The sequence below is a fragment of the Sceloporus occidentalis genome, unplaced genomic scaffold (assembly GCF_023333645.1).
Source record: "Sceloporus occidentalis isolate IW3139 unplaced genomic scaffold, rSceOcc1.0.p SCAF_10, whole genome shotgun sequence".
In the NCBI taxonomy this organism is placed as follows: Eukaryota; Metazoa; Chordata; class Lepidosauria; order Squamata; family Phrynosomatidae; genus Sceloporus; species Sceloporus occidentalis.
In genome coordinates this window covers 21,610,331-21,626,710 of record NW_028316990.1, presented here as the reverse complement: position 1 = coordinate 21,626,710, position 16,380 = coordinate 21,610,331, and the positions used below count along the sequence as shown (strand labels likewise).

Genomic DNA, 16,380 nt, shown 5'->3' with positions numbered 1-16,380 from the left:
CATTTTATATGAGGGACACTGTTGTACTATGCCTCTTCAGCATCCGTGGATTTTGGTTTCCACAGGAGGTCCTGGAACCAAACCCCAGCGGATACCAAAAGCCCACTATATAACCTTAAAGACCCAGGTGACAGGTGAGACTCTTCTGGTGGAAAAAAATCTCTTGTTTTAATGGATTTAGGAATTATATTCTGTGTGTGTGTGTGTGTTTTAACATGATAAGAAACGTGATGTGAATAGACCAGGAAAGCTTATGTTTCCCTCACCCAATCCTCTGCAGGTGCTGAATGGTTTCCAGCCTTGGTACTTCAATGACCAGGTTGCTGGGTTTTTCTAGGCATATGAGAAGATCTCATTCCTCACTCTGAAGGTCAGTGGCAGCCAGCAAGGCTTCTTTGGGATCTATTATTTTTAGAAGGACACTAAGACCCAGTTTTACTTGGCTTTACATATTGCCTGATCAATGGGTGCAGCATTTCACTGGGAGCTCACAGCTTTTTTGGAAACATACTGATGACACCATAGTGCCATAAAGGCAGCTTCAGTGGCCAGTTTTCTGCTCCACTTTCCAAGGGCTGCACAGACTCCCCCAAAATGCGGTGCACTTTGAGAATTAGAAAACGTTAAACAGGAGTGCTTTAATTGTTTTCTTAAAACATGTTAACGTGAATGTTCCAGCCGTTTGAAAAGGGAATAGCCACTTGCTAACTACATTTGTCCCTCCACCTTCACTGGGGCTCGGGGCACAGGACCCCTGCGAAGGTGGAAAAACCGCAAAGAACCAAAACACTATTCTTTTTATCTGAGAGAAGACCTCTCTAGGAATCTCTAGGTCCTCCAGTGCAACTCCATGGTCAACATCTGCCAGACATTGACCATAGAAGTGCGCTGGAGGACCTACCAATGCCTAATGGAGTGTTCTCTCTAGGAATCTATAGGTCCTTCAGTGCAACTTTTGGTTAAAGTTGACCATAGAGGTGCGCTGGAGGACTTAGATACTCCTAGAGAGAACATATTAATATGATTTGTGAATAATCAGATCTGCAAAAGTCAAAGCCGTAAATCTGGAGGGATGAGTGTATCTGAAAAGGGCTAGAAATAAACCTTTAGCCCAAGAGACCTTTCTGTAAATAAGTTAAGTGTGTTTTCTGCAGAGGTTGCATGCGCTGTTATGCTTTGTGACTTTAAAATCTGTGAATGATCAAAGCCACAAATGTGGAGGGACGAGCGTATTTGCAGTAAGGACACAGGCTGCCCCAAGGGGAAGAACAAGCATGGGTTTAGTCAATGGGATTCTTGGCTGTACTCAGAATGGAGAATTTGGAATCCTTCCTGGACAGAAGGTTAAAACATGTAGGACATGTCCTGGAAAAGGAGGACACCTGATCACTCTGAGCTGGTGAACCTTGTCCCCGACCCCTGGGGCTCCTGAATCCCATTGAATACACAGGCAACAACCCATTGGGATGGCGCTGCCTGGAGTTCTCTCCTGCGCAAAAGTCCTTCCAGCATGTTTTCAGACAGGCAACATTTATTTATGATGCGCTTTTACTGACCGGTCATGTCCCGAATGTCCAGGGTGCCGGACACATGGTCCCTCAGTACAAGCCCGGCCCGGCTCTGAAGATGTTCAGATGCTTCCTCTCGCAAACCAGCTACGTCTGATCCGCTCCTGCCGCCACCATTGTCATAATAGCTCTGAAAAGATATTGGAAGGGGGGAGGGAATAAGTCTGCAATCCCGTCCAGAAACATCCCCTGCAAGAGCCTTGTAAACACATTGTAAAGCAAACTGAGGCTGTGTGTGTATAATATATGTTTCTATTACAGGTATTAAAGCCTATTAATCATGCGGAGCTGCTGCGTTTGTGACGCTCGATCTAGATTGCACTGGAAGCAAAGCAAAATATGTGGATATTTATTATGAGGATATACTACACACACACACACTTTTTAAACGTTATTGTAATTGCATTTTCCGTGGTGAAGAGCCAGTGTAGCCTTGGAAGCGTCCTTAGCGTATTTTATCCATCTTCCCTGAAGAAGAGTCCAGTGTCGCTTAGGAGCTCCAGATTTATCATCAGTTTGATCCATCTCCTTTTGCAATATTTCATAGGGTTGTTGTCGAGGCACACAACAATAACAACAATAACAATACATTTTTGGAGGGTCCCATTGAAAGCAAAGCCGGGTCACACTCTCTCACCCTCGGAGGACGGCCATGGCAAGTCTCTTCAGAGCCACTGTGGCCAAGGAAGCCTCACAGACAGACGTGGGTCACCTTAGGGTTGTTGTCGAGGCACACAACAATAACAACAATAACAATACAGTTCTTGGAGGGTCCAATTGAAAACAGAGGCCTCCTTTTTGGCTGCATCCACACTGACTGGAGAAATGACCCGGTTTGGCCCCTCTTTAACTCTTCTCTGGCTCAAAGGCTGTGGAATTCTGGGAGTCCCGCAACAAGCTCCTTCGAGCCAGAGAAGAGTTCAAGCGGGACCGAACCGGGTCATTTCACCGAGGGGCTTTGCCTCAACTTGGAAAAGTTACTTTTTTGGACTACAACTCCCATCGTCCCCCTGCCAGCATCCTGATTGTGGGCTTTGTGGCGTAAACACTCTCAGAGAAGTAACTTTCCCCTCAGAAAACTCTCCTCAGTCTCCCAGAGCCGAGGGAAGTTACCTTTGGGACTACACTGACCACAATCCCCGCCCCACAGCAGGCTGAAGGCGGGGCCGTTTCCCCTCAGAATCCTCGCAGCCAGGCATTCTGGGATCTGTGGTTCCCCGAAGTAACTCTTCATGTGGGATCTCTGCGCCCGCCTCCTTGCAACCGCGCTCGGCTCCCATTGGGTGGAGCGACACGCTCGCCTCAGGACGCCGCGCACCGATTGGGCGGCTCGGGACGATGATGTTTGTACTAGCCAATCAGGATGCGAAACGCCTTCCTCGGGGGCGGGCCTATCTCCCTTCCCGTTCGTCAAGCGAGGCCCCGCCCTCCGGGTGACGCGTGCGCAGATGGATAACTTGGGGCATCTTCCTCGTCCCCGCCCTCTGCAAGCACGGATTGGCTGGAATTCGGTAGGTGGGGCCAAGAGAGGCCTAGCCATTGGAGGCGCGCTGTTGCCTGTCCGCACCAAGCCCCGCCCCCGGCCGCGGGGCAGGACGGGAAGAGAAAGGCCGCGACGAGGGCGAGGAGCGAGCGCGCGACTCCGTCCGCCATTTTGTTTGGGAACCAGCGAAGAAGGAGGCGAAGCGGCGGCGGAAGAAGAAGGAGGAGAACCGAGGAAGGCAGGCAGGAGCCCGACCCAGGCTCAGCCGAGGTGAGCAGCGCGGAGGGAAGCGGCCCTTCTCCGGGAGAACCAGCCCCCCCCCGAGGCGCCTGAGGAGGCGGGAGGCCCGCCGGCAGGGAGGCTAAAGACAGCCCCCGGCGCCACTCTGGGCCTACGGTCCTGGCGAAGGAGGGAAGGAGGGAGAGAGCGCCCGCCCCTTCGCCCCAGAAAGCCTTCCTTTGGAGGCTCTTCTTCATCTCCAATCCAGGCTCGGAGGGGTTTCGGTCTAGATATACATTCTATATATATATATATATATATGTATGTATGCATGTATGTTTAATTGGGTTTTCTTGGCAAGATTTCTCCAGGGGAGGCTTCTCATGGCCTTCCCCTGAGGAAGAGGAGGAGGAGGAGGCTGAGAGAGTGGGGCTTCCATGGCCGATACAATACATACACACACACACACACATATATATATATATATACACACACACATACACACACACACACACATATATATATATATACTCACACACATACACACACACAAACAACCATATATGTATGTGTATATATATATATATATAGAGAGAGAGAGAGAGAGAGAGCGCAATACACACACACACACACACATATATGCCATCACTTCCCTCTGAGGCTGAGAGAGTGGGGCTTCCTGCCCAAAGTGGGCTTCCATGGCCCATACAATACATATATATATATATATATATATTTGCACACAAACAACCATATATGTACATATATATATATATATATAGAGAGAGAGAGAGAGTGAGAGAAATACATACATATATATACACACCACAACTATATATGTCTGTGTGTGTGTATATATATATATATATATAGAGAGAGAGAGAGAGAGAGAGAGAGAGAGAGAAGAATATACACACAGACATCTAGCAATACAAAGACAAATATACATATATATGTTGCATTTTCCCACATAGGAATCAATATGTACTTAATATATGGGGGAAATGCAACATGTATGTGTGTGTGTAGAGTATTGCTTTATATATATGTATGCATTGCATCAGCCAGGGAACTCGCCTGCGGCCAGAAGTCACACTCTCTCAGCCTTAGAGGAAGGCGACAGCAAACCTCCCCTGGAGAAATACTGCCAAAAAAAGCCAATTATATAATATATCTCTGTGTGTATTATCTATATCTATACCTACCTATATTTGCATTGATCTATCATAAACCCAAATGCAGCTGATCCCGGATGGCAGAGCAGCAGTCCAAAGTCCTGTCAAAGGCTGCCTCCAAAGAAGTGGGTTTATATCCAGGAAGGCTTATGGGAAACGGAAGCAGGTAGTCCTCTAAGCAAATCGTGCCAAGAAAACCCCTGACAGGTCTCCTCAGGGCAGAGATGGGGAACCTTTCTTTAGAGGCCGAGTGCCCAAACTGCAACCCAAAACCCACTGATTTACTGGCTTTCTAGTAACAAACTCTGTGCTGGGCAACGCACATGTGCCCACAGACAGGGCTCTGAGTGCCACCTCTGCCACACGTGCCATAGGTCCGCCATCACTGCCTTAGGGAGACGGTTGCCCTGCCATAGATGTGTGTGTGTTGGGGGGGGGATTTCTGTTTTCCCAGATAGATAGATAGATAATTCCCTAGCTTGGCCATGAAACCCGCTGGCTCCAGCCACACTCTCTCAGCCGCCTCCTCCTCAGGGGAAGGCCATAACAAACCTTGCCAAGAAGGACCTTCGTTAAAACGGGACTCGCTACTTCATTTCCAGACACAAAGGGCTTGAGTTTGAATTGACATTCTCACACACCAATGGCATGGAAGCCTGTTTGTCCCCGGCTTCCATTCCACCCAAAGCACCTGAGGAAGTGGACCAAAGATGCCGGACGCTCTGGCTTCCTGGTGTTTGCCTCCAAGTCCCTTCCGACTCAGCCGGGTCTGTCACGGGGTTGTCTTGGCACGTTTCTTCAGCGCGGGTTTGCCATTGCCGTCCTCCGAGGCCGAGAGAGTGTGACTTCCTGCCCAGGGTCCTCCAATTGGTTTCCATGGCAGAGCCAGGATTCGAACCCTGCTCTCTCCAGAGTTGTAGTCCATCCCTCAAACCCTTACATCCCACAGGCTCTCTATAGACGATGCGACGTAAGGCGACCCTAAAGAGAAAGCTCTCAGGATGTTTGCTGTGACTCTGCCCTAGAGAATCTTGGGATCTGTAGTTTGGCGATGAGGTCTTCAGCCTGGTCTGTCAGAGAGCTCCAGGGCCTCTCCAAACTACAGATCCCAGGAATCCTGGCAGTTACAGTGGAGTCAGACTGCATTGTGGAGACAGCCTGCCAATCCTTGTTTCTTTCTAGCCTGCTGAAGAGTCCATGTCCTCTGCTCCTTTCTGGCCCTTGACCTGAGGTTTTGCCCTCCTCTGGCTGCCTTGCTCCCTCTTCAGCCCTCTGTGTGTTTCCACAGGAGGAAGCTCTCGCCCTGCTTTGCCTCTTTGTCCTCCCTTCAAGGACCCCATTATGGCTCAGGGTTCCCAGCACCAGATTCCTCCTCCTTACCTTCAGACTTTCCCCCTCCAGCCAGGCTCCCTTTTGTGTGGATGAAGGCTGTCTCAAACTCAAGAAGTCCAAAACCAGCCTCATCTTTCCTTCCAAAGTCCTCTTTTCCTCACTCATCCCTTCTCCTCTGCAGACAAGCAAGAGACCCAAGTGTTCTCTTGATTCCCCTCTTTCTATTCCCTGTATTAGCTCCCTTGCTAAATGCATGCCACTTTCCTCCTTGGTTCTCACACGGCAAAGATGCCATCCGGCTGCTTTGGCCCCAGTTCCAGTTCTGGCTCCTGACCTCCTTATCATCTATCTCCCTTTGACAAAGGAAGGCCGTGTTCTGCTTCCTGGCGCTTTGGAAATGAGGAAGCCACCTTAGAAGAGACTGTGTTTTCTGCATAGCCCAATGTTATCTTGTAGTTCTCCAGAGTCTCTGGCGTTTTTAACACCACTTTTCACCCAAATCCAGGGCCTGTTACAGACTGCCAAAATAAAGCTGCTTCGGGTCTCTTTGGAGGTATGCTATTTAAATGATGCATGCATCCTAAGAATCCGGAAGCTGCACCAAAGCCGCACTCCAGTGCTTAGGAATGGAGTGTGGCTTTGGCGCGACCTCCGGACTCTTAGGGCCCATGCATCATTTAAATAGCATACCTCCAAAGAGACCCGAAGCAGCTTTATTTAGGCAGTCTGTAACAGGCCCAGGTGAGAACATGCCAGCAACCGCACTGGTGACCTTTTGCTTGTGGAGCCAGCGCTCTGCCATTGAGCGGTTGCTCCATCAAAGGCCTGCTTTACCTTTATTCAAGGCTCAGCTTGTTTTCTTCTTGAACCACACAGTGTCCCTCTTTAAATGTCTGTAGTGGGTCCTCTCTCCTTGTCCTTCTCTTCATAGCTTCCTGTGCTCCCTTATCTCCTATATAGATATATAACCAGCACATTCTCACCTGTGACCTTTGCTCATTCGCTTTATCCATCCAAAGGCCTCCAGCTCCCGCAAACAGCTCCTGCCTTTCTTTGTTGCTGCCTCTTGCCTTTGCAAACGTCTTCCAGAAGGCTTCTCTGAAACCTGCCTGTTGACTTCAGGCTCCTCATGAAAACCCACTTGTTCCCCTGTGAAGTTTACCTTCTTTGACCTAAGCCCCATCATGCATGCACTTTTCTTGTTGTCACCTGTCTTTCTCTACCTTCCTCTGCTGACTTCTTTGCCCTCCTTTTGGATTGCAGATCCATTGATATAGTGACTTATTGTGGTGCTTATAGATGAGGGCTACGTGAATAGATAAATTTGGAAGATATTGCTCCATTAAAGGGGGCAGGAATTGTGTGGCCTTCTAGTTGTTGTTGTTGTTGTTGTTGTTGTTGGGACGCATTCCAACCTGACTGCCCTGTACCTGACTTTGCTTTTTATATTCCCCCCCCTTCAGCATATTAGCATTTGCTTACTTTGCCGGCTTAGAATCCGATCCGCTTTATGGGGCATGTAGCAGACATGTTTATTTTCCCGGACAAGGTATGGCCAACATTGGTATAAAGGGCGAAGTCCTTTTGGCACATCTTGCTGCCTTAGAAACGTCACCGCTAGCTAGCTCCTTGTGATGAGTTTCAACGCACATGCTTCAGGGACTGGCTCTGTGTGGGTGAGCATAGGCGCACAAAGAAAACACCTTCCAGCCGCGGTCTGTGCATCGCATGCTTTGCTGCTGAGCTTTTAGCAGAGTGCTGAAATGAACAGGTTCTGCTGCTTTGAGTCAGGGAACAGGTATGAGGCTGTTTCCATCCCTTCCTTGGGACTGGAGCCTTCCTGCCTTCAGCCAGCGCTAGGAAGCCTGAGATCCTTTCCCATTGATGTAACTGCTTCCAAGGACAAGGGTCCAAAGTAGCACTTCGGCTTGTTTTGGAGCAAGAGGGGGCTACCTGTGTTTCCCTTTGGCTTCATTTTGTGTAGCCCTTGGCAAGAGCTCAGGCTTTTTGAAAGGGCCCCATCGGCCCACTCAGCCGGGAAAGAGAGGAGAGCATAGGAGAGCCTAGAGTCCCACTGAGGACCTAGAGAGCCTTGGCGTTCCTTTGACTATAGTTTGCTATTATCCACAGTAAACCCAGGAAACTCTCCCCTTGGATTGAGGGCTGTACTGGATCTGGAGCTACAAACACCTCTTGCTTTCCTGGAGTCCTTTTGTTCTATCTAGTACTGTGGATACATGCCCATTCGCTTAGCCATAAGCAGTTGTTAGCCAAAGGATGATGCCTTGGGAAATACAGTGTAAACCTGTGAGGAGGTTGTAAAACTTTCTGGTTTGGTTTTTCAGGTGCCATGGTTCAGGAAAGATTGAGACTGCTGGGAAAGAAGAGCTGAAGATTCAGCATAAATCAAGATATTGGCTAATTGGGGAAAAAATTAACCTGTCTCTGAGGTGACTAAAGGGGAATAATGGTGATTTTGCGCCGGACTCGGCCGCCTGCTTCCGCCCCAACCAGCAATGAATCTTGACTCGCTCTCGCTGGCCTTGTCTCAAATCAGCTACCTGGTGGACAATTTAACCAAGAAGAACTACCGAGCCAGCCAGCAGGAAATACAACACGTGAGTAGATACTTTCGCAGAAAACACGCTTCATTGAAATGGTGGGGAATGGAAAAGGGGTCTTTAGTTCATATCGGCGTTGTTTGCATTCTTGATTCTGGCTGGTTGAGTGTGGTTAGATTCAAGAACTACAAATCCAGATCGTACCATTTTACCTTTTCTGGGAAGTGATGTTGGTTCATTTTAAATTGCACTGCCTGGCCCTGTCTTCATGTATGTAACTCGCCTGCCCTGTCTTGATGTGTATCTGGATGAGTTTGGGTGCCCAGGACTCATTTGTCAGCAACAGTTTTACAGGTGCAAGATTAATGGTTTGTAAGTTATTCTGAAGAGCAGAGATTGCTACAAAACACTCATCCCTCCACATTGGTGGCTTTGACTTTTGTGGATTTGATTACTCATGGATTTTATTCATATGTTCTGTCTAGGAATAGCTAGGTCCTCCAGCTCAATTCTGTGGTCAGTGTCTGGCAGATGTTGACCACAGAGTTGCACTGGAGGACTTAGAGGTTCACAGAGAGGTGTTCTCTCAGGTAAATACGTATTGTTTTTGTTATTTCCGTTTTTCCACATTCACGCGGGTCCTGTGTCCCAACCCCAGTGAATGTGGAGGGATGAGTGTACAGTAATATCCAATTGTTGTGAATTACTCTTAAAATCTAACATAATTGTCTGCAGCCACCATTCTTCACCATTGACTAGGTAGCTCCAACATGAGAACTGCAACTGGAGGAACACACACTACCCACCCTGCTTTTGGAAGAACATGTTGAACAATATCCTTCTCAGCAGGAAACACACAGGCATCAGGGGGGTCTTGAGGAAATCTCTGGCTGTAATTTCTTCCCCTGCGATCACAGGGCATTCCCAAAAGCATTTTCTGTATTTTAATCTCTGGCTGTGAAAGGCTAGGAGGTAGCATCAAATGAAGAAGGTAGAGTTGATTGTCCTCAGTCTGTCTTGGCGCCGTTTGGTGACAGAGGGCCAGCATGGCTGCCTAGTTGCCTCTCATACAGGATCCTCTTGTTTGGAGGAGAAGGGACTGATGGAGGATGTAAACCCAACAGAAATCAGTGTGAACAGACCTCTTCTCCGTCATGTAGTTCCACCCAGTTTCTTCTGTAGTGCTGAGAGGGCTTCAGTCTCAAAGAGCAGTTTCAGCCTGAATCATTTCAGCTGCTGCTTCAACTCCTGCGTAGTTCAGTGGGAAGAAATAGACTGTTTTAGAGGGATACCTGTGTGCCACCTGGACAGGTGTGTTGGTGTCAGCATTTGCAAGCTGTGAGTCATTTCATGAGGTTAAAAAAAAAAAAGATTTACTTTGGTATAGAAGAAATTTATATAACCCCCTCTCCAAAATATACAACATTTTCATTCTCTGGTAGGAAAAAAATGAATGTGGGGGGATTGAATTTTTGCTGTGATGAACTTTCTCTGTTCAATACATTTGATTTCAAAATGGTGGAAGAAAAGCCTCTCCCCCCCCCCCCCCGGAAGGAGGGCCCTCGTGGAAGACTTGCATTTTTGTTTGTCTTTTTCCTTCTAATTTTTGTTTCTCTGTTTGGCCACGGAACTTCTTCACTGGAAGGAAATGGGAAAACGGGTTCAAATAGTTTGGGTGAGGAACTGGCAACAGAGAGTGAAGAAAGAAAATGTGTTTTTGTATGTGGCTGTCGTACTTTGGCCACATCATGAGAAGGCACAGATCACTGGGAAAACCATAGTGCTAGGGAAGGTGGAGGGAAGGAGAAAGAGAGCAAGGCTGTGTGGTGGATGGATGTGACTGTATTAAAGAGATCAGAGGAATGAGTTTGCAGGAATCAAGCCAAGCAATGAAGGGCAGGGGACTTGGAGAGGTCTCATTACTGGTCAGCATGAGTTGAGATTGACTGAGGGAAGTCAACAATAACCACAACAACAACTGCGTGTGTGTGTGTGTAGTTTTTGTAAATGAAAAGGAGGGGAGCATCAGCAATAAGGAGGGTCTTTCCTAAATAAAGATTCTTGACTCTGCAGGCCTCTTCATTGTTTACAGCTTAAAGCAGTGGTCTCTCAAGTGTGCCCTTTAAGAGAGTTTGGACTTCAGCTCCCAGTAGCCTCAGCCATGTTGGCCAGTAGTCTGGGGTTCTGGGAGCTGAAGTCCAAAATCCCTTCAAGGGCACAGTTTGGGGACCACTGACTGAAAGTCTGACCATGGCTACTGGCTGCTGCATCTTCTTGTTTTAGTTAAGGGAGCGCAGTCTGTGGAGCCTTCCCTGTGAGGAAGCTTCCTTGCTTGCTTCCAGCCACAAAGGAGGCTCATGAAGAGCGTTGGTAGCTGCCTGTTCCTTTCTCTTCCGATTGCCTTGGAAGCCTGAGAGGAAGATGAGAGGAAGGCTCTTCTCCAAGAGGGAGCCTAGGAGCCATGTGAGGATATAATATTTGGAAGGCCTGTGGGCTGGAGGAGGCCAAGGAAGGAATGGCTCTCAAGGGAGGCCTCACCCGTCTCTGGACCTTCTTCTGGCGGCAAAACGGGTTTTACCGGAAGGCCCACAATTTCCAAAAGCACGGCAGGCCTTGGGTCACAGGCGTTTCCCCATCACAAACAGGCCCAATTGCAGACGATGTGGTTGGCCTACAAACGTAGCTTTCATTTAGTTATCAAACACCCATCTTTCTGAAGGCAGTTTACAAGTTAAAACAATGGAAATAAAATAAATAACTTTTTAAAAAAGAACTGTTTAACTATGCCTTTAATATTACAATCGAGTGTTTTAATAGTATATAATATTTTGAGTCTTTGGTATCAAATAGGTGTTTATACACAGTTGGCATCCAAAGTTTGAAAATATATTCTTAAAAAGTATACATTCCCAATAGCAGACCTCGATTTTCCATTTTATATAAGGGGCACCGTTTTGCTCTGCCGTTCTATTTAATGGGGCTTGAGCATCCACAGAGTTTGTTATCCATGGGGGATCCTGGAACCAAACCCTGTATTTTTGCTTTTAATGTGATGTAAGCCGCCTTGCGTTCTGTGCTGGAAAAATAGAATAACATGGATAAATAATAGTACAGTGGAGACAACTAGCGGTTCTTTAACTTTTGCATCTGTCCTAGTGATCATGGTGGGCCTGAGAGAAGACTCTCCCCCACAGATCTTAAAACTACAGAAGGCTTCCGTGGGGAAGGACAGTCTCTCAGGTAGCCTGAGCCCAGGCTGTATAGGGCAGTGATGGTGAACCTTGTACAGACCGAGTGCCCAAATTGCAACCCAGACCTCACTTATTTATTGCAAAGTGCCATGTCCCTCTGGCTTTTTAGTAAGAAACTCTGGCAAACTCTGTGCTAGGGGCAACAGCATGTGTGCCCACAGAGAAGGCTCTGAGTGCCATCTCTGGCACGCATGCCAGAGGTTCACCATCACTGGTATAGGGCTTTAGAGGTGACAGGCTTTCAACAGGGGACTTAGGTGTCCCCTGTCACCAGCAACAGTTAGCACCCTGGCCAAGTTCCCAAACCGTTTACAAAGGAAACCACATGTAAAGTGTGTTTTGGTAACCAACATGTGTCTCCCTGAAGCCAGATTTGACATTACCAGGAAGTGCTGGTGATGAAGAGAGAGCTAGTGTCCTAGTTCATAGAATTGGAAGAGACCACAAGGGCCATCCAATCCAACCCCCTGCCATGCAGGAAATCCAAATCAAAGCATCCCCGACAGATGGCCATTTAGCCTCTGCTTAAAGACCTCCAAGGAAGGAGATTCCACTACACTCCAAGGGAGTGTGTTCCACTGTTGTAGCTGTGCAGATGCAGTCCTTGTTAGCACTGAAACCTGTGCATTCAGGCTCAGGTCTGAGCCCAGAGATATGCTCAAGCTACAAAACTCAGATTTCAGGGGGAGTGTAGCCCTGTCGGCACAGGATTAATCTACCTTATTGCTGGCCAGGAATACCCCTGTCTTTTCGGGATTAGGTTTCAGTTTGTTCACCTTCATCCAGTTCATTGCTGACAGCACTCACTGATTTAGTACAGCTTCCTTGGAGTTTGGTGGGAAGGAGAGACCCAGTTGGGTGTCATTGGTATACTTGTGACACTGAACCTTACGGTTGGATAACTTCTCCCAGCCGTTTCATGTAGATGCATGAGGGACAAGCCCTGAGGGACCTCATATGCCAGTGGGTCAGAGTGTTTCACAGGCATCCCTGAACAGCACCACCTTCCACAGTTCTCCCTTCTACAAAAAGAGTAGAACTACCATGAAGCAGTGCTTGCAGCTCCCATTCCCAGAGAGGTGGCCCAAAGCAATAGAGAGATCAGTGGTACTCAAAGCCTTTGGATGTAGCATATCTTGATTTCAGTAAGGGCTTTGAAAGGATATTCTTGCAGGCAAGAATGGTGAACTGTGGGCTAGACAGTGGATCTGTAATTGATTGAGTGACCGAACCCAGAGAGTGCTCATCTGTGGTGGCTGTTCCTCCTGGAGAGAAGTGACTGGTGGGATGAGTGCCCTCTTTTTAAAATGGGATGGGTTATTATTTCATTAGAGTTGTTGCAAGATCTTTTGGGGGGGGGGGGGTGTGTCTGGTTTGTCTGATGCTTGAAGAAATGTTGGTTCCTTTCTTTTCTGTAACTGCGTCAGACTCCTAAAGGGAATGAGTGAGTCACTCTCAGTGAGCAAGTGGCCAGTGCTCTCTGTCTTGCTGCTTGTACTGCTGCAAAGTCTATTGCCCAATGGCACCAAGGCTCCCAAAACAAGGGCAGGGGAGGTGCAGCATGTGGGCCACACTTAGTGTTTCTGCACCCTCCAGCGCACCATTTTAAACAAATTGTTCAGAACCCCACACACATGAGCTGCTAGAGGACTGGGAAGGGTGTTTCTGTGTTCTTGGCCTCCTTTAGCTGTTCTAGGCCTCAGAGGAGGCTTCTTATTAACTTCCTCAATAAATAAAGGCCTCTCTTATGCCTGCAATATCCCAGTGAACCATGTAGCAAAATTGTTCCCCAGATGGTGGGCAGGCATGCATAGTAGGGTCATTGCAAATCCCCAAACCAAGTCACTTGTCCACCACTGCTCCCAAATATCACACGACACACTTGTAGCTCTTCAGTGACCCATGGTCTCCTCTTGGAGTGTACAAAACAAAAAGCTGCTTTGTTGTCTCTGCACAAACACACATACGCTCTGTCTGTGGCAATGGCAACCTCTTGGCTGTCACATTTGGATATAATTGCTGGTAGCGACCATGTGAGATGTTTATTATGCTCTACAGTTGGTCTAACTAATTAGAGAACTAATAAATAAATGAACCTCAGATTCTGTGCTTTGTAATTCTGTCACTGGCCTTAATTATAAGTGTACTCCTTTTTCAAAAGAGCAATTTTTGTGGCCTATGATCTCCAAGGCTTCTCCCTCTGCAAAATCTGGGGAATTGTTTTTCCTGCTCTTGGGCGCTGTCAGGAATGCTAATTTGGGGTTTAAGAGAGGGCCTAAGTGTTCTGTCCCTTCCCAAAGCTCCTGTGCTTCAGAGCCTTCTCTTCCCTTCCAGACATACTACTTCCTCCTTCACCCACTTGCATTACCTGCTTGGATTGCCATTAGGAAACTGACCTCTTAAGCCATAATATCTGTTCTAGAGCCATCTGTTAATTTTGACTGGATGCTCAGCTGTCTAATTCAAATGCAATGTAGTTAAATGATGCTTGTGGAAGTGAGTCAGAGGGCATTGCACATGGCTGGTGCTCATTTCAGTAACTCATTCAACCCTGTGACTTGGGATCCAACACAATTCCTATCAAGTCCAAGCTTCTGGGAAGCCCACAGGCAGGACCTGGTACCAGAGACACGGGCACTTTTGAGTCCTGTTGCCTTTGAACCTGGAGGTTAGCGACCGATAGGCGTATCCACCATGAATTTTTGGAATGCTGTTTTATAATAAGCTGCGTGAATAGCCATTGCTGTATCTTCTGATGGGAAGTTCCTGGAGTCAGTTTGCTTGATAATGGGAGGCGTTGTTCATGGGGGAAACGGCCTTTTGGGTAGTTGTGGTTTTCTGATTGTGAAACTCCCTCACAAAAGAGATGAGGTTGGCCTTTCTTCTTCTGGGCAAGGAGCAAAGACACTGGACCTCAGAAAGAATATTATTAAAGTCAGATAAGATGCCGAAAAGAGCAGCCAGAATGACGAAGGGACTGGGGCAACACCATTAAGAATCAAGGCTACAACATCTGGGGCTGCTCAGGTTAGGGAAAAAAGTGAAGAGAGCCATAAATGTGAAAGTGGATAGGGAGACCCAGTGAAGCTAAATCAGTCTCTTAGTTTATCCTTCCTAGGACTTCCTTGTGCAAGTGCAGTCCCTGGAGTTACTGCCACATTGGTTAGAACCGACTCTTACTGAAGCTAGTGCCTTCTTCTTTCTCCTTCCTCTCTTTGATACCTAGATTGTGAATCGGCACGGCCCTGAGGCAGACAGGCATTTACTACGCTGCCTATTCTCACATGTGGATTTTAGTGGCGATGGTAAAAGCAGCGGCAAAGATTTCCATCAGGTAAATTCTCTATTTGAAAAAAAAATTATATGTATTTATTTTTTACTTTCTTTGCCTCTGGAGCATTCATTTCACACCAAGGCTTCAGTTACAAAACCCAGGTTGAGAAGTCATCCAGTAAAAACAGTTCTAAAACAGGGGCAGGCAGGAGGAGTATTGGTCCAGTGATATTTGGGAGAAGCACACATTCATCATCCCTGCTTTGCCTGCCGGGTTTTAAAGTCCAGAGGCCTTCCTAAAAGTATAGGCAGCTTATTTGGGAGAGTTGGCAACCAGAGCGTCTGCAGGAGATGCCATCGTTTTAATTGGCTTTGTCTGGCTTGCTTATATTTTTTAGTTAAGGGACTCTGCTTCCATTCTGTTGAGTGAATATGATATTCATAATACATGGTACTCATAGCAGTATTTTGCTGTGCATGGTAAGATACGTCTGCACTGGATGTTCTTTTGAACATAGGAGTAGCCCTGTTCAGTCTCCAATATAATGTTAAAATATCAGTTAAGTACCCTGTTGTAAAAAGATACAGTAGTTTGAAGTAGTCTAGACCTAAATGAACTGTATGTCCTAGCTGTATTGTATGCTTCAAAGACAACAGCCTCCTCTTTTTCTCTCCCCCAGACTCAGTTTCTGATCCAGGAGTGTGCGTCATTGATTACAAAGCCAAACTTTATTTCAACGCTGTCCTATGCTATTGAAAATCCATTGCACTATCAGAAGGTTTGTATGAACTTTGTATAAAAGCTGCTGTTATGAATACATTAAAGAAAAACCTCAGTATGTTGACATTGAGGTAATGTTGCACAATCTATGGGTTGGTGTGTTTCATTGCAGGTCACACAGAGCATTCTGTTAGGAATTACAAATGTAACTCATTTTCTTTCTTTCTTTCAGAGTCTTAAGCCATCACCCCATCTTTTTACTCAGCTGAGCAAAGTTATCAAATTAAGCAAGGTTCAAGAGGTGGGTTGATGCATCCTGTTATAAAATGTTAGAAGGGTTGGCAGATTAGCAGAATCTGTGGCTGTCTGGGGTCTGGCAGTGCCAGCTTTCACAGTGTGTTTGTTAAGATGTGGCAGTAATCCTTCTCAATTTTTCTGATTTTCCCCATTTCTTGCCCAGCTTCTGATACTTGCTGGCTTCCTGGTTTGGGCTAGCAGCCTTGCCAGGAACATCTGCCTCCAAATCCTGAGCCACCCTATCTATGGGCAACTTTAGCAGTGTTCAGACATGGAGTTTCCCTTTAGCCAGTGCAGCCCTGGGACATTATGTATCAAGTGGCTGAGCAAATGTTTGGATTCTTGATTTTTGTCTTTCTGTTCGTAGGTTATTTTTGGCCTTGCTTTGCTGAATTCTTTCAACCCAGATCTGCGTGGTTTTGGTAAGAGAAATTTAAATTCTATGCAGTGGATCTCTTGAATTTAATCCTCTGATGATCAGAGCAATGGACATGTGCTGT

General features: G+C 47.0%; 1 protein-coding gene across 12 annotated transcripts in view; it reads left to right on the top strand.

Moving 5' to 3' along the window:
- The first annotated feature begins 3,145 nt into the window (after positions 1-3,145).
- Positions 3,146-16,380, top strand: part of LOC149306116 (CCR4-NOT transcription complex subunit 1) — a 50,615-nt gene continuing 37,380 nt past the window's right edge. For all 12 annotated transcript variants that reach the window (XM_089540073.1, XM_089540065.1, XM_089540071.1 and 9 more), the window contains exons 1-6: positions 3,146-3,321; positions 8,123-8,395; positions 14,816-14,923; positions 15,543-15,641; positions 15,816-15,884; positions 16,248-16,302. In XM_089540073.1, the coding sequence (XP_089396199.1) occupies positions 8,294-8,395; positions 14,816-14,923; positions 15,543-15,641; positions 15,816-15,884; positions 16,248-16,302 (433 nt within the window). In that variant the 5' untranslated portion in view covers positions 3,146-3,321; positions 8,123-8,293. The remainder of the gene's footprint in view (positions 3,322-8,122; positions 8,396-14,815; positions 14,924-15,542; positions 15,642-15,815; positions 15,885-16,247; positions 16,303-16,380) is intronic.